This window comes from Corvus kubaryi, unplaced genomic scaffold (assembly GCF_017639235.1).
Source record: "Corvus kubaryi isolate FWS band 111438036 unplaced genomic scaffold, C.kubaryi_AGA036_p1.0 37256, whole genome shotgun sequence".
Taxonomy (NCBI): Eukaryota; Metazoa; Chordata; class Aves; order Passeriformes; family Corvidae; genus Corvus; species Corvus kubaryi.
The window spans coordinates 2,486,027-2,512,809 of record NW_024581076.1 but is presented as its reverse complement, the minus strand read 5'-3'; the positions used below and the strand labels follow the sequence as shown (position 1 = coordinate 2,512,809).

The 26,783-nt window shown below is 35.5% G+C and overlaps 1 protein-coding gene across 6 annotated transcripts in view; it reads right to left on the bottom strand.

Moving 5' to 3' along the window:
- Window positions 1-26,783, bottom strand: part of CNTN5 (contactin 5) — a 619,355-nt gene that overhangs the window by 168,856 nt on the left and 423,716 nt on the right. For all 6 annotated transcript variants that reach the window (XM_042023751.1, XM_042023752.1, XM_042023755.1 and 3 more), the window contains one exon: window positions 17,770-17,865. In XM_042023751.1, the coding sequence (XP_041879685.1) occupies window positions 17,770-17,865 (96 nt within the window). The remainder of the gene's footprint in view (window positions 1-17,769; window positions 17,866-26,783) is intronic.

The following is a 26,783-nucleotide window of genomic DNA, read 5'->3' as shown; positions in this document are numbered from 1 at the left end:
CAAACAGGAACAGAGAATAAAAAGATGGAGAAATTATGTATTATAGAACAGTGGTAAATTGACATTTTCTGGAAAAAATATTTTGAATGGGTATTAGAGAACCTCAGCCAATCCCTCTAGGGGGTGGCTGGTCAAAAAACACAATCCAAATACAAGGAGAAAAGGAATTATTTTATTATTTATGAGCTAGGTTATATATCTTTGTACTTGAGAGAGCATGATATGATTGGTCTCTTGACCAGACACTCCCTAGAAGGATTGGCTGAGGTTCTCTAACACCCATTCAAAATATTTTTTCCAGAGTACCAAAACAAGGCTGGCAAACAAGCCCAGGTGCAGAGATAGAGAATTAGTTTACAAAACTGTCTTTCACTGGTTCTCAGCTAAAGCATGAGAAAGAAAAACTTCACAAAATGCTTCAGCAGCTGGAAAATTGCTCTGCTCCTGCCTTTTAGCATCCACACATTTGTCTCGTGGGCTGAAAAACTTGTCTGCTGCTAAATTCTCTAATCTATAAAGTCTTGGTGTAAAAATGATATAAGTAATTTTGTTAATTACAAAATTGATAGTTCCTTTTATGAATGACCAGGCTTGTTTACAGAAGAATGTCTCTAAGGAAATTTTTGTCTTTTTTTCGGAAGATGATTTGGAAAGCCTTCCTAATGTTCAATTTGTTTCTGTATTTTATTAAGCATTTTTTTAGTAGGCTATGTAGGTGAAAATCTGGGTCACTTGGTGATGAAATAGTAAGAAGAGTTCATCTATTTCCTGCCGGAATGAATTTATAGTGTGAAATCTTGCTTACTATAATTTCTTAAACGATTTTTGTAGTTCTGTTTTCTCTGTTAAACAACACTAATTCCTAAACTGTCACAATGTGATGTGCTTCCCATAATGGATGAAGCTGGAATACTGACATATCAGCATTTTTCTTAGTGCTTTTGGAGATATTCTGATGCAGAAAATGTCAGTACTATGGTAATGCAGAAGTCTTTCTGTCATTGTGGGTCAGTATGAAATAATGCCTGAAGTATTGTAAAGAGAGCTGTGCTGAAGCACTCAGATAACACCAAACATTCACTCCTGTGTTTTTTACTGCCTGAATGTTTCCCAGATTTGCTTCAGGGTTTTTCTCCTAAGAAATTACTCCTTTCAACCTTTTAACATGAGGTGTCTGGGCAGCCTTTTCACCAGTCCTGTTGGCTAAGTGGTAGTTTGGGTGCAAGTGAAGACATAACAGGAAAGTTTCCATATGAACTCTGTTAAAGTCACTGAAAACCTTAATAGTCTTAGTCCATAACATGGCTAAATTTTACCTATTCAAGGGCAAAGCATACAAAATATGCAAAGCATGCAAAACACCCACCCATCCATAATTGCGTTTCTGTGGAGTTATGATGTTTGTACAAGAAATAAGTCTGGTTTTAGTCTTCTTTTTGTGATGCAGTGGGAAATCCTGTTGGAAAAATGTATTTTTCTTCCTCCATTTAGGATTTGCTTTCGTTACTTTAATTCCACAAGATGGCAGTACTTGATGAATAAATGGTACTGATGCCTGATGACACGCAAAATCTGAGATAATCTGGGAATTTTAGAACCTTTGAAGAAGTTTTTTTTCCTATTTTTTTAATTGATAGGTAAAAAAGCACAAAGTACACATGACATTACAGGCTGAATTTACCATACATAGATATAAACCATGAAATTTGCAAGATGGCTTTGCTTTAGCATTTAGAATTATTCTCTTTAAATGAAATAAACTATCAGGAAAAATATAGGCTGACACCTCCCTTTCTGAAAATATGAAGCCTTATTTTATTTTAAGCCCAGTTTTCAACATTTTCCTCACAATTGCTGTTTGGATATTCTGTATACTAGCCATAGAATAAGGGTGCAGTAGCAATGCTCTCTAATGATGGGGAACACTTCACATTCAGAGGGAAAGAGGCTTCTTTTTAGCTAAAATGAATGGTAACAGCGGGTTGATCCTCCGGCCTCCTGCCACAACCAGATAAATAATTTTGGTGCATTTCTTTATGCTGCTTTTTTTTTTTTCAGTGCTCATTAATCCTCCAAGAAAATATCTAATGAACATAATTTGTTTGTTGCATTGGAACACACCCACAAACAGATATTGTTGATTTATCAGTTAGCAATGAAACTGCTTATTTCCTTCTCTGGGTCCTCTGTATCTACTGCTCACTTATCTGAAACACAATTCTACCAATCACATATTTGTCTTTCTTCAGATTCAGTTACAGTGATAAATCCCCAAATATTTTCTTTCTTATAAGCATTCACACAGCTAATAACTAAAAATATGCTAGAAAAGGTAAATGTACGGTCAGGATTCGTCTTGTACTGGAGGATACAATTATTATATCATTGCTACCACTGTAGGCGGTCAATGTAGTCTCATTTGTACTTTAATATGTATGAAATGTAGCCAGTCATTAAAAAATACAAAGACTGATGAAATGTCTTTCTCATACATGCACTCTTTAAAGAGACCACCTAGCATACAACAAAAAATACAGTTTTGAAAATATATTCGATTATCATGTGTATTTGATTGACATTGCTATGATTTTCATATTAAAAAAGAAACCTGCTCCAGAAAGAGTCAAAATACTGTTATCAAAACCACAGGTTATTCAGGCTCTTCCTTTGCCCTCAGGCAGGACCAGTCTTATTCTCAGCCCAGTCTTAAAGAATGTCCAGTGATTGGATAATTAGACAGTTTTCCTTAATATTTGCCTATAACTTCTTTTTAATACTGTTTATTACTTATACCAAATACCATATTGGAAGTATTGAAAACACATTATTAAAGAGCAATATTAAAATTTTACAGTTACAGTGGGAGACCATCATCCCTGTGTATACTAAACTTCCATTTGCAAGGCTGGATCAGCCAAATCTCTTCAAGTTTTCTTCAGAAGTCCTAATTTTGAATACTTTGCTTAATTGTATTATTTTCATCCCTACTGCTTTTCTACATCTTATAATGTAGGACCCAAAGCTGGATATCAACACTGTTGAGAAGTGGAACAATAGTCACTTGTACTCCATAGGCAGCAGTTCTCTTAGGATGTCCTAGAATTCTACTGCTGAATTATCCATTCTACTAAGAATTGTGTTATTTTTTGTAATTACATTTTTCTAAGGAAAAATGCTGTTTAATCACTTATTCCTTTTTATTCTATTTGCATATTTGATCTTTGATAAATACAGTAGTCTGCATTTTGCTGAATTTTGTGTTATTCATTGCAAGCAATGCACTGATCATTTTTGATTTTCATTCTGTGCTCTGCAGTAATTGTAACCTCTTGCAGGAGTCATTCTCAAATGCTAAATATGCCTTTCTTTCCTTTAGGTCACTCACACTTTCAAAAAACTAAAATTAAATTTGATATGATTTGTTCTTGACAAATCAATACTGGATATTTCTTAACACTTCATTATCATCTTATTGCCTACAAATTCAGTGTTCAATATTCCATTAAATATACAATATATTGTATTATAATATATTGTATATTATAACATATTTTTGCAGAACTCAAGCTCTGTTTATAAGCCCTCCTTTATCAAACAAAACAAAAAAATCCAAAAACCTCCAACAACAACAAAACCAAAACAAACCAATTTGTTTTTCTTGACAAACTTTGAAGTAATTTTTAAGACACTATATTCTCAGTAACCTTTTCATGTAAAGAAATGTTTAGGCATACTTAAAAGACATTCCATCAAATATACATTTTTCTTTTATGTAAATAAAGAAAATGCTTAAATTACAGAAAATTATGGAAAAAAAAGCTGTTGTGAGAAACAAATAAATATGTGATAATGTTTAAAAGAATTTTTTTAAGGAAGAAAAACACTGGAAGTAGAAAATTCCGACAACAAGGCAGACAAACTACAAATAGGAAGTTTAAAAAATCTTTTTAAAGCAAATATGAGTTTTTTAACAACCACTCTGATATTGATATACATATATTGTTAGGTAGGAATGGAAATAAATACTTATGTAGAAAATTCCTGCATGCTCCATATAAATTGTTGTTCTATGATTTATGATACACCAGTTAATCCAAATGCTACTGTATAATGTTATTTGTTATGAAAAGTAGAAAAAAGAATTAGGTGGTAAAGAACAATAAAGTTAAATAATGTAAATTTTAATACAAGAGAATCACTATTGAAACTAGTGGAACATCTACAGCCAGCAGGACCAGGGCAGTGCCCGTCCCCCTGTACTCGGCACTGCTGAGGCCACACCTCCAATCCTGTGTCCAGTTCTGGGCCCCTCACTGCCAGAAAGACATTGAGGGGCTGGAGCGTGTCCAGAGAAGGGCAGCGGAGCTGGGGAAGGGTCTGGAGCACAAGTCCTGTGAGGAGCAGCTGAGGGAACTGGGGGTGTTTAGCCTGGAGGAAAGGAGGCTCGGGGGGATCTTCTCAGTCTCTAAAACTACCTGAACGATTGTAGCCAGGTGAGGGTGAGCCTCTTCTCTCAAGGTACAACTGAAAAGGTGAGAAGAAATGGCCTGAGGTTGTGCCAGGGGAAGTTTGAATTGGGTATTAGAAAAAACATCACCAAAAACATTGGAACAAGCTTTCCAGGGAAGTGGTGGCATCACAAACCCTGCAGGTATTTAGACAGTGTACAGCCATGGAACTTAGGGTTGCTGGATTCCATGATCTTAAGAGTCTTTTCCAATCTAAATCATTCTACAATTAGCAATTTCCAAAGACAAGGATTAGAGTTAATTTTGGTCTATCATTAGAAAGGGTAATCAGAAAGATGCACATCATTACAAATTCATCAGTTTCAATCTTAGATGAAATAGTTCAATGGGTGATATGAGACTCGATTAATAGCCAGTTTAAAAAGTGAGATATAATTAACAATATTGGAAGAAAATAGATCTAACTCTAACTCATTTTTTATCATTCTTTTTACTGACCAAGAGAGCAAAGTTTCTGTAATGTATCTAGAAATCAAATTCATGTTTTATAAAAGAACATGTTAATTAAAATAATTGGAATAACCTCAAAATTAACTTATTGTGCATTGAAGGAAATTAAAACTGACTGCAAAGCCTGATCAAGAGGACCAGATGTGGAATTCTGTGTCCTCTACTGCTGATCATTTTAAGAATTAAAAACAAACCCATGCAGTTGTAACCACTGATCTGCAGGAAATATAAGATTTGGCAAGGGCAAATATGCAGAACAAGTCATTGGTATACTATGATTTGCATAGCTTATTATTATTAGAACATTTTTAATGATGGAAATGTGTTGAATCTACAGCAACACAAGTTGATTGTTTCTTAATAATTTGAATGAACAAGAGTTCTGTGGTAATGCTTAACCAACTTATATTCATATGAAAAATATGGCCCTGGAAAACAAAGAGTATATTGTTTAATGCTAGGAAAACATCAATGTATAGAATATATGTGGAAATTATTTTCTCTACAAAGTATTCAACAGAATTTGAAGGGTTTTTTTTCCTTTTTTCCTTTCGCACTTTGTTTCTCTTGCTCTCTGATCATGCTATGACACTTGATTTTCTCTACAATTTAATGGCACTAGTGATAGTTACTTCAGCATGGTCTACTTCTCCTCTAAGTTTGATGCACTGGTGAGTACAATGAAAAATCCTACTCCAGAGCTATGTCACTTGTAGTGAAACCCAGAAACCTGCACCCAAGGGGACTACTTGGGTACAGGTGCTTGGGTACTTGGAACTTACATGGAGTTTTCATTTTATGACTACTGCAATGATACCAATAGATCATGCATTTTGAAGGAATAACTAGGATTTTTTTCAAAACAAAAAACCCCAGAAGTAATGTTAGGATGACGATTATCCAAATTTATAGAATATTGCTCCATCTTACATCTTTTTCAGCAGAGAGATGCAAAATGTATAACTTTCCTTATTCAGCAGAAGCTCTGTCAAGCAAATTCTATAATTTGGCTACAAATACTAGTACCAAGAGTATCAGTCTCTCAAGGAGTTTATATATATGTTTCAGCTCAGTTTCTTGTACTTACAAGAAAGAAAGCAATTTAAATCTCTTTATATTTAAGTCTCTTTATACCTCAACCACCTTGATTCCTAATACCAGGAAGAATTAATAGTAGTAGAAAGATTTCTTTAATAAGATTTAAATTCAGGCTTCTGGGTTTAGAAATGAAAATAAAAGGCAACTAGAGTTCTAGTTTATACTTCAAAACACTTTTTTTAGCAGAATTCACCACTCTTTACATGCAGTTGATGTCATAGGAATTGTACTGTCAAAACCCGGGTACTTGGAGTCCGTAGAATTACCCTTGTGTGACTGTACACCCTGAACTTAAGACACAGACCACTGCTTCTGTGCTTTATATTCTCTTGATGTTAAGTGTTTTAATATAAATATAAAGGCTTGTGCTCGGTCTATCTGCAGGTCAGTGTTTGGTGAATTCCACCATGACCATGGCAAAATATGATTGATGAATCTTTCTTTTGGGCCTGCTTCTTTGGTCCTGTAGTATTTATTATCCTAAGGTCTCAAATGAAGGGCAGTACCATTATCATCACTTTTATTTGAGAAAACTGAAGAAGGTGGAAGGAAGTGACTTCTCAGAAGTCCTGAATCAAGCAATATCAAATGGATATCTCCAGTAGTACATAATTCTTTTAACTTCTAATGTTTGTTCCTCTCTTCACCAGGTCTTTGTATAGCTACAAGAAATGCTAAAACACACACAAAACATTACAGCCAAAGAATCCTTAGGATCTTTGTGATGAACATCAGAGACAGTTAGCTATTCCCTCATCTTCCCTCTGAATATGATTTTCAAATATGAAAAAAAACCAAATAGCAGTATAAACCTCATAATCCACTAGATACTAAAGTTTTAGTGCTCAGCTCCCTCTTGGTATATTTTCTAGGCTTAAATGTACCAAGGAATGGATTGTCCATTACGTTTTTCTGAACTGGTGAACATATGCTTCAGAGAATAGCATAAAACCAATTTTATAGTCCACAAAAGAAAATTTGTATGTATTAAGAATGATGGTGACAGATGATTTTTTACACCTCAATTAAAAAATAACTCAAAGTGCAGATGAAGAGGAAGAAACACGTCAGGTTAGCAAACTGTCCCAGAATGCTGATATTGCTGTTCAACCATGTTGTACAAATAAATCACCACAAATAACATCAGCAACAATAAACCATTTAACATGTAACAAGTTTGAGAATGTAACTCCTACCTGTTTCTATATATAGTTACACTGTTGCATTCCTGTGCACATTGTTCTGCGCTGCTGGAAAACCACTGAGCCTCTTCCACCCATCTTCTACTTGTCACATAATTGTTATTTAGAGATAATATGTAGCCTTCTGTTGCCTTATTTTAAGCCTAGACTAGTATCCCAGGACTATGTATTCCCCCTTCAAACTCTTAGCAACAAAAGTCGAAGTGAAACATTATACGGACATATGATGTGTCATATTACATATACATATCTCATGGAAGAAGGTATTTGCCCAACTGTCCTGTTATTTTTGTTTATTTTAAAGGAAATACATTAATAAAATAATGCAAACAGCAGGCAGTCCTGCTCTCTCTTCTGCTGATGATACGCACAGTTTTCAGAAGTCTTACTGTTTTTCAAAATCCATTTTCATTTAGGAATAGGAATGAATTGTGACATGATGCCTGAAGATTTTTAGCCTTTTCATATATCTGTAGCTTTCTAGATTTTTAATATAGAGATGTATAGTTTCTAGCACTTTCTTACACTTTAGAACGGTAGTTACCCTTTCTCACACATTATGTCACACTCTTGAAATTCTGTTTGGTTTTATTTTCAAGGAAAACAATTTCTAACAAGGGTGTCCTGTTTTGCACCAGCACATGGGAGACATAACAAGATATAGGACTAAGAACCCCAGTGGGGCAGGTCCAAGGACGAATTACCAGGGCAACCATTTTCCCATTGGATATACTTGCTAGGCATACTAAACAGTTAGACTTACAAAAATTGTGAAAATTCGATCCACTGTGTGTGCATAGCTATATTTTATGCACCTGAAAGCTTCAATTAAAAGACTGCTCTCCATGTTATCAATTTTAATATTATTTGGAAAGTTTTTCCTCCCATTCTAGGCAACAAAAGATCTGGAACTTGTAAAGTCACAAGATCTGGACTGTAAATCACTGCAATTTTAGTCTTTTCTTGATATGTTCTTTATAGATCATTCACTATTATCTTCTGTAAAAGAGGCAGTGCTTCTTTCTTCTTGCATTTGGTAGAGCTGAAAATAGGCTCTTCAGGATTTAAACTAGTTTGTTAAACTCCTAAAGGACTTTGTGGAAAAATCCAAGCTGAGACAAATCCTTTATCAGTATTACCTAAATACTTCTTTCCATTTGCCCTTCCTCCTCCTGAATTTTTATCCCTGCAGTCTCCTGTAGGCCATTTTCTCACTTATTGAAAGAGGAAAATGGCATGCAAATTCCAATAAACCAATAAATGAAGTGAAATTTTCTGGTGGCAGATTCTCCACTCTGGGGCAGTAGCATCAACACAACAGGAACTGTATCAACTGGCTAATGAAGTCATCAGCAAAGATTTTAACGGTATTGAAACCTAGCATGAGAAGACAGGAGATAGAAGTGGGCAATCAAATTATCAGAATTAAGTGTGGTATTAATTATTACATTGTTAAAAAGGATGGAATTTTTGGTCATAAAAAGTCACTTTTTCACTATTATTGCTCTGGAAAACATCTTTTGTTGTCAGAAGATATAGAGTGCACATTTGCTGTTGTACAGGGGTTCAGATCTGCCTGTAATCAGACTGCCATCTGAACTCTATGATAATATACTTGTATTTGTCTAGTCATTTTCTCCTTGAAAAATCCAAGCAATTGTCTTTAACATATTTAATGCTAAGTTATAGTTGCCTTCATGCCAGTTATTATTGTGTAGGATAGGAAAGAAACCCATAACACATACATATATAGATATTTCTAAACAATTCTTTCTTTCACCTTTGAAAAAGAAAACTGCAAACTAGATATCCCTATCACAATTGTTGTAATAGCACTTAGTTTATTGGGAAAAATCTTCCTGAACTGATTAAATTGGGCTCTGTGAAAATGTATGTCTCATCAAGCTTTGCATCACCTCAAATGGTTGTAAGTTCACTTTCGTACTTATGAAATAAGGAATAACTGACTTTATTATATAGGGAAACTTATGAATGGAACCTGACAAAACTGAGATCAGTTCTGTCCAGAGCCTTCTGCTTCTGAATTAAAACTGGTCTCCTAACATTTACAGTAGTCATCTCTACCAGAATCACCATTGCACCATTGAATTCAGCTAATCATGCCTAGTGCAGGAAGAATTGCATTTTCTGAAAACTACCCTGTTTTCATCCTTTTTTTTTTTTTTGCATCCTCCAGATTTTATCACAAGGGTAATGGAGAGAAAAATCTAGACTCCAGAGCCTTAGAAATAGATAATTTCTCATTTCTTTCTCCTTCTTTTTCCTCTTGTTTCAGCTGTCTGATCAGCATTGTATTTCTGGCTTCTTCTTAGTTACACAGATTAACATGTGCATTCTCTCTCTATTCCTGTCTGTGATATGGAGAGATAATTAGGATTAATTAGGAATTTTCTATCTTAAACAAAATGGGCTTTCTGACATTTAGCTAAGTGACATGTTTATGAAGTGGCATTTTTCCAGGCATGAGCTTAGTCAAACATCAGATCTACGCAGTGAATGGATTCTGATGGGAAGGTTACTTATGAGCGGGTCAGTTTTGGGAGGGCCCTGCACCTCTGAGATGGTAACTGCTGTGTGGTACATCAGTCTTAAGTCCATGAATTGTGGGCTGCAGCTGTTTTAGAAGCTGTGTAACCATTGCCACAGAAAGCACTTTTGCAACACTTTAATTGGTACCTTTACAGCACCAGCTGTGGAAAAGTGGATGTGACACCAGGAGCATCCATTTCTGTTAAACCTGGCAGGACAATGCTGTCTGGTTTAATCCCTAGACTAAGAGGTTCCTGATAGTTATGCTTAATTTGTTGAGACATATCAGTAACAGGCTAGTAACCTGTCTCGAGGGAAGAGGAGCTTTCCCACTACAGAAACTTTTCATCATTGTCTTTTTGTCAAGCTGTAGACAAATAGTCATGTACAGCTGGTGCCTGAGAGGCAATAGTGCATGAGCCTGAGGGCCAATTCACTCCATGCATTTTTAAAACTAATTAATCTCCCATGCTTCCTCCCTCTTTTCTTGGTATCTCCTTTCACTTTGTTTCTCCTGAACTGTCAGCTGGGGTAATGTTTGTAGACAATAGTGTGACTGTGAAACTACAGCACACATCCCTTAAGCAGAGCCTGTCAGGTCTGCCCCCTTCATCCACTGTTGTGAACTGCCTTAATTGGGCAAGGTCAACCATCTTCTTCTCACTACATTTTTGTAGTCCCTGAGGGGACAAACAGCTCTAACAAGTGATCCAGTGGGTCTAGGGACATTTAACTTGCAGTTTCTAGTGTAGTTAGTGTATTATTTGAAAGAATTATTAGTATTTTTGAGAGGGTGGGGAAGATTTTTTTCAACAGTGATAATATTTGGAAAATTTTGTGGGTTTTTTGTTTGTTTTTTTTTAAATACTGAATAAAAAGTTCTTTGGGAGAATTTACTACAGCTGGACAAGTAATGCATTTTTGTTCATTTATTACTTTTCAAATTACAAAAAAAATCCAACAAACCAGCCAAACAAAAAAAATTCAAAACCCAGAAAAACCCACCAAAACTCCAACAGCCACGCAACAAACCCACCAAAACCAAACAAAAAAAGAGTGAAAATCTAGACTTATTTACCCATACACCTACTATACAGACATTGTCTAGAATTTGAGGCACATGCAGATCATTAAAATGCAATTAAAATCTAATAACAACACATTGCCAACAGACTGGGAGTAACTCCTCTCTGGCAAATGTAGCTTGTTAAAATGGTACCCTACAGAAAATTCTATAATTCCCAAACTCTTAAATTTCATATCCTCAGATGAAAGCCTTCAACAAGATTGAGGAAGGAAACATTAAAAAGTGCTTCAGGGGAGTCAGCAGCAAAATTACTGGTCATGTATTGAGTAATGAAAAGACCATAGAAGAAAAAAAGCTAATTGTGTTTCTTCATTGCATAGTGAAAATTACAAGCATAGTCATCAATCAGTTGCACAAATAAAGAACACAGATTTCTATGTTGAGCAATGTCAGGGACCATGACATTCTCTTTAATGATAACACCCATGGGAATTAGCATTACTAGACAGGAAAGTTTCAAAAGCAGTCTAGTAAGAGTGACAAAGTAGGGAATGCAAGAGTGAAACATCTTTGTGATTCTTCCAGGCAAAGATGTGATGTCTGAAGAGATAAGATGACCCTATGAAATTAACCCAGAATTAGGACAGGAATATAAAGTTTAAGGGACTCTGAACCTGTCTTCTAAGGCTTTTTATTCTCCCATTATTGAAAAGCAAAATTTAAAGTTTACTCAAATTACCCATAGAAGACAAATCATCACAAGGGTATAATAAAGTCTAATAGGCGAATGCAGGAGCCTTTCAACTTATGATGTCTAACTCATTCATTTGGTACAGGTGGCTCTCAAAAAGAGGTTTTAAAACATTTTGTGTGTAGATAATGTATAAATTATAACATACAAAGAAGAGATAAGAAAATTGTCATCTTGTCTTTTATATGTGACATTTTAAGGGTTTATTAAATTCACCTGCCTGTCTGTCCTGTGCAGTAAGAAATTAGTTTCTACTACTGTTACTTAGGTGGCCTGTTTCTGATACCCAGCATCATGCTCCTACTAGGAATTAAAATGAGTGAAGAACAAGCTATGACATGGAATTATGAGAAAAGAAAAACAGAGTTGAGTGTTCTGTAGTCTCCAGATAGATCCCCCCAGTACAAGTCAACTGTTGGTGAAGTCCAGGATACTAGGATTTGGCTTCCATTACAATAGAAATAGAAGTTTTAAGGGAAAAAACTAATAACAACAACAACAAAAACCCCCAATCCCAAAACATCTCAATCTCACTTTTGCTACTAGAAGAGGAAGCATATTGGAGTATTGGACAGTTCTACCTTCTCAGCAAGCCTAGCAGTTAGGAGGAGATGATAATTGTTTCCAGCGAACGTGAATGTTCTGCTTGCCATCACCAACTTCATACATATTGACTTCTACAAGCTAACTGAAGGTACTGACTGATTAATAAGTTCTGTTTAGCTTATGGGAGAGCCATGGGTGGAGGCATGACCTGTCCAGCTGTTTTGGTAAAATGTGAGTGACCAGTGTTTTGATAAGTACCAGCAAAAAAGTCCTCCTTGATCTCAAGGTAAAAGGAGAAATATCACTTCCACCAACATATTGGCCTCTCCTGGAAAAAAAAAAAAAAAAATCTTTCTATGCTAAAGTTTATTTGCAAAGTCAGATTTTAAAAAATCCCCATATAATAAAGAAGAACCTGGATGTTACTTCATTGTTCATTACATAAAAATTTTTAATACAGTATAAATCATGGTCAGGAACAAATCTCACCTATACTGACAGGTTAACATGATGAAGTAGCATCCATTCATGCCTAGAGAGAGCTGGAGCATCAGAAATCTAAGCTCTTGAAGGCTTCCTGTGATTTTGAAGAAACTGGTAAAGGCTAGATCTGTATAAAGAACAGAAATTCTCTGATGTTGTGCACTGAAATGCCAGTGTTGGGTGTCTGGATCCTGGGACTTCATCCACAACCTTAAGATAACCTTGTGACCTTCATCTACATAGAGACAGACATCTGTGAAGTGCATTCTCAAAATCCACTGAGTAAACAGAGAGCCAGAGGGTGCATGGACCCCTTCAGAACAAAATTTGCTATGTCCTGCGTGCAGATATCTGAACCAATTGCCTGTAAACAAGCTAATGAGCATACTGAGAACAGTCCAGCCCAAATATAACAATCTTGTTATCATAGCTAATTTGCCTGGAGAAGTCTACTAACGCTTCTGTATCTGAATGAGGTAATTTAGAGCCTGTCTTGTTATTTCTATGTATAATTTGTGCAATGTTCTAACCAGAGGAGTTCTAACCAGAGAGATATTGCACTTCAGTTGGACTTGGTTTCCCACTAGTAATGAAGCTGCAGTCCAAAGTTGCAGTTTTACTTCAAATGCAGCTTTCAGATTCTTTTTGCAGACCGTGAACAGTAAGAATAGGTTTATGTTTACTTCCAATGTGGATTTCTGTGTATGTGCAAAGTACCACAAATAGGAAACTTTATTTCATGTGAGTTTCTCAAATTAATATGAGGACTGTGTAGGTAATAGAAGAATAGGACAAAAATTTCTGGCCCATGGTAGGAGGAATTTTATTTTAGAAGCTTGCCTGTTTAGCAACACACTGTGCAGACATCCAAGCCATGGATATATTCCAAGACATGGATGGGAAGGACTGTGAACCCATGGCACTGGTATTGGTCATCTTTGATGAAACATTTCTCAAGCAAAGTACAGTTTTATAACAGTAAAGGGGAGGTAAAGAAGATGCAGCTTACAGTACAGTTTCCAAACTTTGTAAGATCAACCTTGCCCTTTAGAAAGAGATATAAAAAAGTTAACATCTGTAGAGATGTTGTATGCTGCAGACAGATTATGTGGCAGTGCTCCCTCCAGACAGCAGCATCCCTCTGAGGCAGGATGGAGCACACATCTGCCTTCCCCTGTGTGCATCAGAGCTCTGCTCATTCTAACAATGGGAATCGTCATTCTCCATTAAGCTCATACTGAAAGCCTTGAATAAAAGCCTTAAAAAGCTCAGCTGAAAGTATTAATTCTGAGGGAAACATGTAAATCTGGATGAAAACTTCCATTCATTTTTAATCTTGCTATGGTAAACCTTGTAATTAAGATGATTAAATGACTGAATAAAACCCTATATTTACATCCTTTAGAATACCACAATGAAAAACCATAATCCTGTTTATGGAAAGAAAAGAGTAGAGGCATTTTAAATTGGAAATATCAAACAAAGCTTGTTATTTAAACAGTTGGTAATTAATGTACCTCTTGCTTAGCAAGGACGCCTAAGAGTTAACTGCCTAGGAAACCCCTCTTGGAGAAAAGAAATAATTGGGAATAATCAAATACTGTGTTTATGGAAGAAAAAAAAAAAAGTGCTGTGTTTATGAATGATCAAGTTACCCACATTTAATATATTTCACAAGGGGCAAGTTAAGGATTAGCAACAAAAGCAGTGCAAGTGGGAAAGCTTCTGGAGTAGGCACATCAAAATGATACAGGATTCCCAAGGAAGCTAGAGGCAGCGTTTTTTATGAGCACTGGTCCAGGAAAAGCAGGAGTCAAGAATCTGTTGGTGGCTGTTTGACGTAAAGAATCGTCAGAAAAATCTTTTCGTTGAATATATTTTCCTTCACCATTTTGAAGGAGTGAATAATGTCCCCAAAAAAACTACCTCAGTTTGCTGCCTTGCTATTTCTCAGCAAAGATGACAATAACTTAAAAAACTCATTTATTAAACTCAAGAGATGATTCTCTCATCTGAATCTGCGCTGCAATAGTCAGAATCTATTTCAAGTGTGCTTACCACCCCACATTCCCCCTTATTTTCCCTGTAAAATATTTGGACAACAATCTAATAAAAGTTTATATGAACAAACTATATATATCACAAGTTTGTGTGTGTTTAATGCGTTACCTCTTGATAGTATATCACAGTGTAAATAAACAGAAATCATATATGCATATGAAACCACCCTTCTGATTAAAATCTTGTCAAAAGAAATTAGTGTAGTATTTTTCTCAGTCAGTGGGGCCTTGTAAAGATTTTCATTTTTTTCTAAAATTGTATTCTGTAAGAATGGAATGTAGGTACTATTTAATCAAAAATATTTATTTTATCTTCCATTTGAAAACGTTAATAAAACTATATCTCTCCTAATACAGTGTTCTTTCACTAAGTCATCTTTCTTTTCCCACACTGATAATGCTATTGTCTAAAAGGGCTCAATCTGAAGTTCTTGGGCATGTTCATATGCAGTTATTGACTTCAGAGATTAAGGAATGGGATTCTGTTGAAGGATGAATTGCTTACGAGGTTGTGAAGAATTATTAGGCTTGATATTGTATCATGGATTTATCTCCTGTGATAAGCAAGTGAAAATTATTTCTAAAGGTGCTGATCAATGTGAATAAATCAATATAGCAAAGCTTGCAGTGTTCATCCACAAAAAATTCTCTATCATCAAAAACACTCCCATAACTCATGGTCTTGTTAACTTGAGATGTTCACACATTGCAAACCTGCTCTGAATAGTCTTTAGCTTAGATATACCCACTATAATATCTCAGTATCCATTTGAAAGTTTATCTCCTGGGTGATTTTAATGTTCAAAATTTCTTAGGGCTATTTAGGAGATAATACCATCTTTGCAAATCAGACACAGAAACTAAAATGGAGTACCCAGAAACTGAATGCTTAAAAAAAAATTTTAGGCGTTCCTGCACAGAAATCTTTGAAGTACCTCTGCTTGACAAAAGACCTTTTTACCTGGAAGTTTCATATTTTTTGCTTAATTTCAGAATTGAATTCACACACTTCCCTCTGAAATTTCAGCTTTTGTCCAGAATTATTTTTTACAAGTGACTTCTGATGTGGCAGTCAACTTTCATTAGTGTCTTTTGCCTTATTGCCAGAGCTTTGTGGAATGATTTATTTTTGAAACATCACCAGGCCTGTGAAGGTAGCTCTCCCCTTTACAGGGAGACTCCAGCCATTGTATTAACATCACTTGCAGTCCCACTGCAGTCCCAGAAGAAGCTACTGGCCCCCAGTACTTTGCAAGTAAGGACCTGGAAGCAAACTGCATGTGAGAGAATCATAGAGTCATTTAGGTTGGAAAAGACCTCTAAGGTCATTAAGTCCAAGCATTAAACCAGCACTAGTTCCATGTCCTTAAGAGCCACATCTACACACCTTTTAAATACCTCCAGGGATGGTGACTCCACCACTTCCCTGAGCAGCCTGTTGCAGTGCTTGACAACCCTTTGGATGAAGAACTGCATTATGTAATGAACAAAAGGAAGGGAGGCCAAGTCCCCTTCCCATTGATATGAGCTTGTGTATACATCTGCTATCAGTGCAATTTTTCAACTTTCATTGATTACTCCACCACACTGCAGAACCTTTCCTGGCTTAGCTATGGTGAAAAAATTATGCCAACAGAGGATAAAAATATTTTTCTGGAAGTAATTTTCCTGCTGGCATCATCTACTGATACTCAAACAATATAAATAAAACAACTGAATGTTGGTTTTGAGCACCATAGTTTGCACAGCAGGGGTTTTGATGGCCTGGTGCTGAAAATGAAAGATACTAGTTTTTCACCATCAAAGGCAATGTCTGTGTTACAGTAGAACATTGTGTTAAAATCTGACTAAATAAAATTCAGAAGCATAATTTCAGGAAAAGAATTCTAAATATTTTGATGATATATAAAGGTGTATTTTGTGGAATGGCAGCTGTTAAAAGGTGTATGACAATTTCCCTCAATATTGATGTCCGTCTATCCTGTCACTCTCAGTTTGTTTAGGGGAATCAAATGCAGCTGCACTGCTGAAACCATCACTCACTTTTTCTGCCTACATCTATTTCCTCTCAGTTTACTTATCGCTATCAAGCCTTAACATCATGTACTCAATTTCACCATATAGACTACAGTGTCAAACTCAGAAAGAGATTGTAGAGGCAACCACAACAAGAGAATCTGCTCAGAAGAGAGAAAAGCAGAGAGACAGCATTGATAACTGTAATACAGTATTAACAATCCTTGCAGTATAAATAGAAACTGAACACATTTCTCTAACAGAAACTCAGAGAAGACTTTATTTTCTGCAGATTTTCCATCTGCAATGTGACTTTTCTTCAGGCCTAAAATTTGGAGTAGAAAAATCCCCTCAGTACAGACCTCATTTCCCAGAGAAGAAAAGGATAGGCAGTACTGCATCTACTGAAAAACAAGATATTCTGTCTAGCATCATGTCTCCAGGTGTTACATGACATGCAAATATAAAGAGGTACATAGCTATCTGCAGACTTTGCAGGAGTGTCAATTTGAAAAGCAAAAAAGTAACCTCTCTGGCATACCTATGCTTTCATGTGGGAATCCACAGGCATTTCATAGATTTTATGGTAATTCTGACTTTCAGCAGTGGTGCAGTTTTACTAAATTAAGTTATACAACAAAAGAAAGCAACCAAATCATGTCTCTACTACTGAAAACAAAAGAAAATTTGTATTCAACAGAAGTATCATGACATTGGAATTTGGAGAAATTTCTGAAGGCTTCTAAACTCTAAAAGAAATCTTCTATGACCTCAAGGCAGCATATTCACTGTTGATGGCATGGAGACTATTGTTACATTCAAGTTCTATACCAGGAATTAGACCATCTTGTAACAGACACTCTGCTGCTATTCACTGGCATTTGCAATACATGAGCTTAAATTAGTCCTTTGGTATTCCAAAAACTGTAAGAAGAATGGTGGATATCTCATCTTTGAAGTTCCACAATCAAATGCATATTGTATCTGAAATACTGGGCATCCAATAATGAGGAAACTGTAAAGGAGCAGTATGAATACAGGCTGCAGCCCACTGTACCTGGAGAATGAAGTGGAGGGGAGCACATCAGAACAACTCCTTGACCTTCACGTACAGAGACAGCACTTCTTGTCCGACCACTAAAATTCCCAAGATCTATCAAAAGAACAAAGCATTTTAGTTACATACCAAAGATTTTAAATTTTGTGGCTACTTTAACTTATATTTTATTTCCTCTTGTAAAGCTGACTGTTCCTTTTTTCATACCTTAATCTATAATAGGAGGGCCTGAAAAATAGATCTATTTCCATTACAAAAATTCCATGTTGCATCAGCACTTTATTACTTTTTTAGTGCACTTGCATACAGCATCAATGAAAAAGCAGCAGACAATATATATAAATATGCCATTTACAAATACATTCAATAGTGCTTTTATTTCTTTTTACTATACCCTGCTTGATTTTCTCCCTCAGTAGAAAGGATTCATACACAATGAAAAAGAAAAAATACAACTGGAGGGACCACCTTGGCTAACATCCAGACTGAGGGTGTTGCAGACACCACCTGGGTAATGCACACAGGATATTGTGATGACAGAAAGGAAAATCAACACATTGGTTCTAAACCCAAATCTACTCTATAGCACATTTACTCTTTTAAATACTTTGCTTCTGATTTCTCTGGTGCTATAAGCCCAAACCAGTTGTGGGGAAATATATTTTCCATCCAAAAGTTTCCCTCCATCAAGGCAATAAGAAACATTTCATTATTGGAACAAAAATTTTTGAATGCAGTTGTAGGACACTGCTCTGAACAGTTCATTGTGATTATTTAAAGCCTCTCAACAAGAAGGTCCTATTACTCCATTTACCACACAGAACACTGAATGTGGATTCATATTTGGGGTGGATAGTTACACCCTAGCATGTGTATATGTAGCAAAGAGACACGAGAGTTCAGTTCTGCCATCAGACTGGTGTCCTCACCCATGCCTCAGAGACAGTGATGGTGTTTAAATCTTCTGTTCTCTCCGGAGTTTTCTAGAGACATTTCTATGTGATGTGGATCAAGGTGAAGAGAGCAGCAACAAGACCTCTTTGAAAAGGACACAGAAGCTTCAGCAAGCACTAAATGAGGATCAGAATTAGGAATAGATTGGGCCACTGGGAGCTTCTCTCATTGACATTCGATGACCTGTAGCCATACCTCCTAATTTCTGCATGCAGCCCAAGGTGCTGAGATGAGCCAGACACCACCAAACAGTTTGAACAGGTGGAGCAGAATTATTCCTATCTTAACTACACTCAGTTGGCACTTCTCTGTCAGATGCTGAAATTCTGTGTCTTGCTTCAGATCTAGTAGACTATAAAACTGAAGTTCAATGATTTTCAAAAACAATTGATTTTTTTCCCACATTTCTAAAATATGTTTTGGGCACAGACAGAAGTCTAAAATTTAAATGTAACCAAATTTGTGCTGTCTTTGGCCAAAATAAGTAAGTGCCCTGGTTTCAACAATAGGTACCATGTTTGAATAGAGAAAGGGCATGTGGGGTCCAGTAGAATTTTTTGAAAATAGGGTTACATTAAAAAATATGAAAAATTTTGCTAGTCAATAAATAATTAAAAAGTTTAAAATTATATTTCATTTTAAATAAGCATACCATGGATTATAATATATTCTGGTGTTATTTCTCTTAAAAGTGTCTCCTAATGCATGTTACTTTACAGTATATTCTGCAGAAAAGTAATTATTATTTAATTGTCCAGAAAATAGCAGGATGGTATATCCCTGCATGAAAAGTTTTTTGGATGGGAGAACATCTTGTAATGGGAACATTTCTTAGTTAAGTCCTCAGGTGATTAAATGCCATTTTCCAATTAGTTATAGCAACCTTCAGATACTGTTTTTTCCATTTCCTGCTTTGAATGCACAATGTGATGGACAAATATATTTTTTTTTCACCAAATGTAAAACAAAGATATTCTTTCTTATTTTAAAATAAAAGTACTATGTATGACTCAAGTTTCTGTTTGTTCAAAACAATTATTTTCAAACCAAAGGAGGAAGGTATCAAAGAGCTTTGAATTTCAGCTCTTTTTGGCTATCTGTTAGTTCTGAACTGTATTTCTTGTTAGCATACAGTGGAAAAAGGATTAGCAGGTACAAAAGAAGGCATTTAGCTTTTAAACAAATAAATGTCGAAAAGCTTAAAAGGAAGGAAAGGTGAAGGATCATGTTTGCAGTTCCCCCACATTAGAGTAATAACCCCCATATGGATAAATCAAATTAAAGGAAAATTTAATTAATTTCTTGTAAATCTCAGCCATTTCATCTCTATCCACACTGAAAAAAAAGACAGCTACTGATAATTTATACAAACCCCTTTCATTTCACTTTAAAATTCTAAAGACGTAGCTAATAAAAGAAAGGGTGGACAGAATCCAGCTTTAGAGGTGGAAACTGTAACCTCTCATGCAGCGGCACTGGACATTGGTTCAGTGTTCTTGCTGCAGTATAAACCTGTAACATGTGTGGCATGTCTGAATGCCCCACACAGAATGAGTCTGTCCTTCTTCTTGTTATGATGTATATAGGTGATTGATAAGAAAATTCCTTCTTGTGCTCCATAGGTGTTTATCTTTTGCCCTGAAAGATTAATTTACTCTTACCTCAGTGCTAGTGGCAAAGATGATAACACCTACTATGCTATTTTCAAAGCAGTTCCTGGGCTTTAGCTGCATAACTCCCATACTCTTTAACATAAGAAGCAGCCTTGAACACTTTGAAAAAATGTACTTAAGTGCCAGCCACCATGTCTAATGCACCTTACTATTAACAATATATATGCAAGACATACAAATACATTTAGATGGAGTGCATGTGGCAGGAGTAACAAATTTTCCTTTACTGCTAAGAAATTATTCAATTAAAACATCTTATATAGTGTCACTAGTGTACAACCTGTGACACAGGAGTGGTCTCTGCTGTGAAAGGAAAATAGTAGGGAAATTCCAGACCTCCTGAAGATGCCAGACATTAAATCAAATGGCTTTGGTGCAGTGCTTTCTGGATGTCCCACTCACACTGCAAGTGCATTTACATTAGCTCAGTGTAGTATTTGATCTTTGAGAGAAGTTATAAACTTGGAAAAACCATTTAGATATCTGATCCAAAGCAACTGCCAGGGAGCGCAGCTGTCTCTGGCTATTCCCATTCTTTGGAAATGAGCTAAAGCATCGACTTCTCTCAGCACACATGCCTATGTATTGACATGCATTGTGGAAGAATGACACCACCACAAGAGTATCAGTTTAAATAAGACTCAACAGAAAAGGAAACACTTCTGCAGAAAGCAAAAGGAGTAAAGGGAAATAAATAAGAAAAATCTCAAGGCAGTTGAAGCAACTGAAAAGCTTTGCAGGTCTAGCAACAAAATAAACATCTAAATAAAAGGGGAAATGTTCTGCCATTGACAGAAGGACTAGTGCAAAAGTTGAAGCAGTTTTTCTCACTTAATGGCCTTCCAATTCACCTTCACTGCAGTTTGCATTTTAAGTATGTGCAGGAGGGGTCATTCATTCACTATGTTCATCAGTTTGCTGCAGCTAATGGGGGCAGTAGGGAAGGGGCAGGTTTTTGTGACCCAAACAACAATCTATGGATAACTGCTATGAAATTAGGACCAAATTAAAGATGAAAAACAGATTTATTTTTAGTGTAGGCAATTACTGCTTGGCAACCTAGCACGGAAGCTGTAGAAGGCTCTGTACTTCATTATCAGTGTTTTAAACCAGTCAATTTGGCTTTAAAGTAGAAATTAGATTGGCGCAGAACAATGTCCTCTGCCAGCTCAGTTCTGTAAGTTTGAACTATTTTATATGCAAATTTATTATGGAGTTTAAAATGGACATAATATGATATGTATTAAAATGTTTGAAGACGTATCCTGAAGATACCTAAAGACAGGTATAAAGGAGGCAATATTCTTTCCAATAAGGTAAAAATAGCTCTACACAAAGTAAGATTCTTCTGTCAGGCCAAGGACAAACTTATTTATTGCATTGTCACTAAGAGAGGGTAGCTTTCCTCTCCTTGGATTTGAAAGACAGGACTAAGAAATAGACCTTGAGCTGGAATTGTAGCTCTTTAAAAAAGGTAAGATTTACAGGGGAAAGAATTCCATTAAAACATGTTTTTCAAAATCCCATTATAACCTAAATCAAAAACATGGTTTGACTGTACGCTCCAAACAATGGAAAATATAAATGTTCTGTTTAATAGCCCACAAACACAAGCTATAGAAGAATGAAAGGTGGGTATTGAAAAGATATCACATCTGATTATATAGGGAACTTTTACACTGGATGAATTAAATGCAATACTCACAGAATATCCAAATGTCCAAGGAAACTAATAGATTATTTTATATTGACATAGATTTATTTTCTAGTAATACCATACACTTATTTTCTTGTAATACCAGATTAAGTAGACAGAGCTGTATTATTAGAGTCACTCATTTGACCTAAGAGTAACTTTGAATACTGAAATCATTCACTAGAAAAAGTGTGAAAGGAAACTCGGGGAAAAAAGATTTCTACTATGACAGAAACATAATCTCACCACTGATAATGGGAAAAGCATGCATCTTGAACCTTCAAAAATCACATTACCATATGACTTTTAGGTGACAAATTAAGGGCAAGATTCAAACACTTTAAAATGTATCATGCTTATTATCATTGCTGCTGTTATTATTTATTACCAGAAAGGTTTTTAATCCTTCATGGATCATCAGACTGACATGATGTGAAAAAGGTCACTTTTTTGTTCTCAAAGAAGTTACTATGCAAAAGCAGAAAAAGAGAGACCATAGAGAAACAATGGTATAGTTCAAGCCTGCATGACAGCAACCCTCTATCTCTGTACACTTGCAGAGTCATTGAGGAGTTGTAAGGAAAGGGGGTTGATATACAGATGTTGTCAGGGGGTGCCAACAAAAGGTGACAAGGAACTCAGGAGAATGCTTAAAGACGACTCCTTGAAAATGTAAAAAACAGAGAAAGGAAACACAAGATGCTTTACTTATATTTAGAATTAACATCTTCCAGAATCTGAAATATAATGTATACACTATTGATTCATTAGCCCTGAACTAATTTTCATTATGAAATGCAGATAAATAGTCAAATAAAGGAACATTTTTTCTGTCTTTAATGATATACTTTTTTATATATTTTTTATAAATGATAACAATTTAAAAATACCTGATCTACTGTTTATTGTTCTTCGTCATAGTTGTCTATGTTTAGCTCTTTTATCTTGTTAGTAGAGAACACTTTTTGTACTTTCTACATTTCCTATCACAGTGAAGTCACGAATCCATAAATGTGGCCAATAGATTCTACCATAATACAATTTATTAGAGTAATAATTACCTAACCTAATGTCCTGGTTTTGTCTGCAACAGAGTTAATTTTCTTCTTAGTAGCCAATCCAGTGCTGTGTTTTGGATTTATGTGAATAATGTTCACAAAACATTGATGTGCTGGTTGTTGCTGAGCAGTGCTTATCCAAAGTCAAGGACTTTGCCATGCTTCGTGATCTGCCAGTGAGGAGGGGCACAAGAAGCTGGGAGGGAGCATGGCCAGGACAGCTGACCTGAACTGGCCAGAGGGATATTCCATACCACAGAGCATCATGCTCAGTGTATAAACTGGGGGGAATTGGCCGGGAGGCACCGATCGCTGCTGGGGGCAGGCTGGGCATCAGTCAGTGGGTGGTGAACAACTGCATTGTGCATCACTTGCTCCTCCTGGGTTCTGTTTGTCTCTCTCTTTCTGTTTTCTCCTTTTTAATTACAATTACTACTACTATTGTTAGTATTATAAATATTATTGTTGTTATCCTTATTATTTTATTTTACTTTAATTGTTAAAATATATAATTATTTCCTAAATTAATTTATAGTCTTGCATGAAATCTAGTATAATTATTTTTTCTTTTTAATTTCCTTCCCAAATTAGATGATTTATATTTACTCGTTACTAATAATTAGAAAACTTAAACTTTTTATAAAAGACAAAAAATAGACTATTTCACTATTTATCATGCCATACTTTTTAAAAGGGAATACTACATTTCAATTAAAATATTCACTACTTTTGATCCTACACAGATTTTATATAAATTATGAATTGATATACTTCTTCCACTCATTCATCTTGTCTAACTACTAATTTATACTATAACTTAATCTTTCATGGAAGGGTACCCCGACAAGGTTAAGGAAATTCAGGGCTTTGAAGACTTTTTTTTAGTCTTACACCTAGTTTCAATAACATCAATTAATACCATCAGTATCATCAATAAAGCTTAATTCTCCCCAGAGCCTTGAAGACGAAAGGGAATTCCTAGGTACCAAAATCTCCCTGAAATGCAGAAGGATTTCTGCATTCATAAATCCTGAAGTACTGGACCAAAGTGAATTAGAAGAAGTATTTACATACAGAATAAAATAACAAGATTATGTTGAAAACTATAGAGCTGCTACATGATTCAACTTGGCATGTTAATTGCACAATAACTAGGATGTTTGTGTTGATGGTTGTTGTTGATGGTTATGATTAATTAGTTACAATCATTCTGTGTCTGTCAGGTTTCTTCTCTTCTCACAAGAATTATTTCAGTGTGCTTCTCAGCTGTCTTTCATGTCTGCATACTAAAATTTCCAGGAAAAACACAGAACCAAGTGGAAATATTATAGTTAAGCATTTTTTGCCTTTTCGTTCTGTCATTTAGAATCAACAACTAAAACCAAACAAATAAGCAACCAATCTTAAGCAACAAATGAAAGATTTTCAATTACAGATGCCAACATTTGAAGACCAAAGTGGAGCAATAAATTGCCCTACTTCCAGAACTTCTGAGAAAATAGATTTTTTCACTTGAGTAATATATGCAATGTATTTTTTTTTGTAAACACATTGTTTTACATAATGTTATCTGCATCTGCACACATTTGTGTTTGCAACCTTTCCCACAGAACTTCCTGGCACTGAGTGGTATAATAACCTGTATAAGTCCTGTATACATGATACTGATAATCCTACTTTCTTAATTTTTTTTTCCTTTCTACTTATAAGTCCTCCTTCCTTTTTGTTGATTGCTCTTTTAGTCACTTTTAAAAATTAAATTAATTCCAAACATTCAAGAAAATATTGCAAATAACCTTTCATTTTGCTGTGAGTTTCTTCAGCTGGATGTGACTTTTCCTTCTTTTAATTAGTGACTAATGATCACAGCCAGTTAGGATTTTGGGAGATTAAACACAGAATTACTATCACAGTATAGTTTCTTATCATATGATGTGATATGAAATGGGCAGTGACTAATCTCCATACAGTTTATTGGAATATCCCTGTGTAGGTGGTGTGGTTCACAGGAGGCTGTAACAGTAATACACAGAAAAAACCCTTTTCTTACCCTCTGGGTGAACAAGCCATTAAGGATAACTTGTTCTGTATTTCATTGAGCAAACTCATAGTAGAAAGTATACTAAAACATTTGTTATATGTATTTAATACTTTTAGTTCATGGATTCTAGTCCTAAAATAACATAATGGCTTCACTGCCACATATTCAGAAATATATTGAAAACGTTTAGTCTCAAATATTCTTTTTCTTACATCTCTTAAGTTCTAAATCTGACCTTCTCAAAGCTGGAATTCATTGGAAGCAAAGGTATAAAAGAGTTAAGAAATTAAATTCTTCTCATGAGAGGAAGGTGGCAAAGGAACTAAGCTTTCAAAAGTTCAGAAGTGGTGGCACTAAGCTCATCTAAATTAAAAATTTTACAGCTTCCACAGTGTCTGCATTTGAGACTATCTGCTGGAGCAATACAAAGAAGGAAATAAAAGAAAAAAAAGCCTGATCTCCCAGGGTCCCTGTTATGAAGATAACATCGAAGATGTTTGATAATGTTTCCGTGGTTATTCTTTTTTTTTCCTGACTCCTTCATATTTTGCATAAGTGGAACTTTTGTTTCAGAATGTCATTATATTCGTGAACTAGGACAAATATCTGAGAACCACTCTTCAGATCTAAGGTTTGGGTAATGGCACAATTGTTCAGGTTTCACTAACAGCTGCAGGCTTGTAGACACCATTTCCATGAGATATGACATATCAAATTCTGACTCCACTCTAGACAGGTCATTTTGCTGTGCTGACTTTTCACTAGACTAATGTGTATAAATGCCTCCATACTTCACTTCTGCTCTGTCATAAAGAAAAGAAGAAGGTCATAATCTCCCAGAAATTATTTATTTCATCTTCTCTAAGAGTTGCAGTGCCCAGCATGACCTACAAGTCAATTGTGACAAGATAACTGAGTGTTTGGACACATCCAAGGAGTAAATCTGGAAGACCTTGGTCTTAGCTGAATAGCTCAACTGGAAATGAAGGCCTTACAAACATAGAGCGTTGCCTAGGTAGCAGCTTGCTGTTACATATGATGCTAGGTAATGATTTTGATAAGGCAGATAAGCTATAAGTATTATAGCGTGTTATTCTGCTTAATATCAAGGTGATATTAGTCACTGCAAATCACAGTTTAGGATATAAGCATGTAATTGAACAAGTAAGAATCATCAAAGATAAATAAATTGTCAGTAGTCAGCTGAGCAACGATAAATTACCATCTATGTTCTTTGATCTTTTCAATTGGCAATCTGGAACACATCAATTAATAGCCCTGTGAAGGTGGTCTGAACATTCCTTTAATGATCTCACACGTTGCAAATGAATGACACAGTATTTACTCATTTTTTTTATCAGAAAAGTTAAACCTTCTTAGAAGGTTTCATAATTTCATGAAGTCTTGGTTAAAGCAGTTTCAAATGCTTTCTAAAAGGCATTTACTTCTCCCATCTCTCTTTGTATTCTAATGTTATTTCCCTATGCACTTATTTTCTAATTCTGCACATATTAGTGTCAGAGATCTTGCACAGTATGAAGCATTTCTCCTCTCCTCTCCTCTCCTCTCCTCTCCTCTCCTCTCCTCTCCTC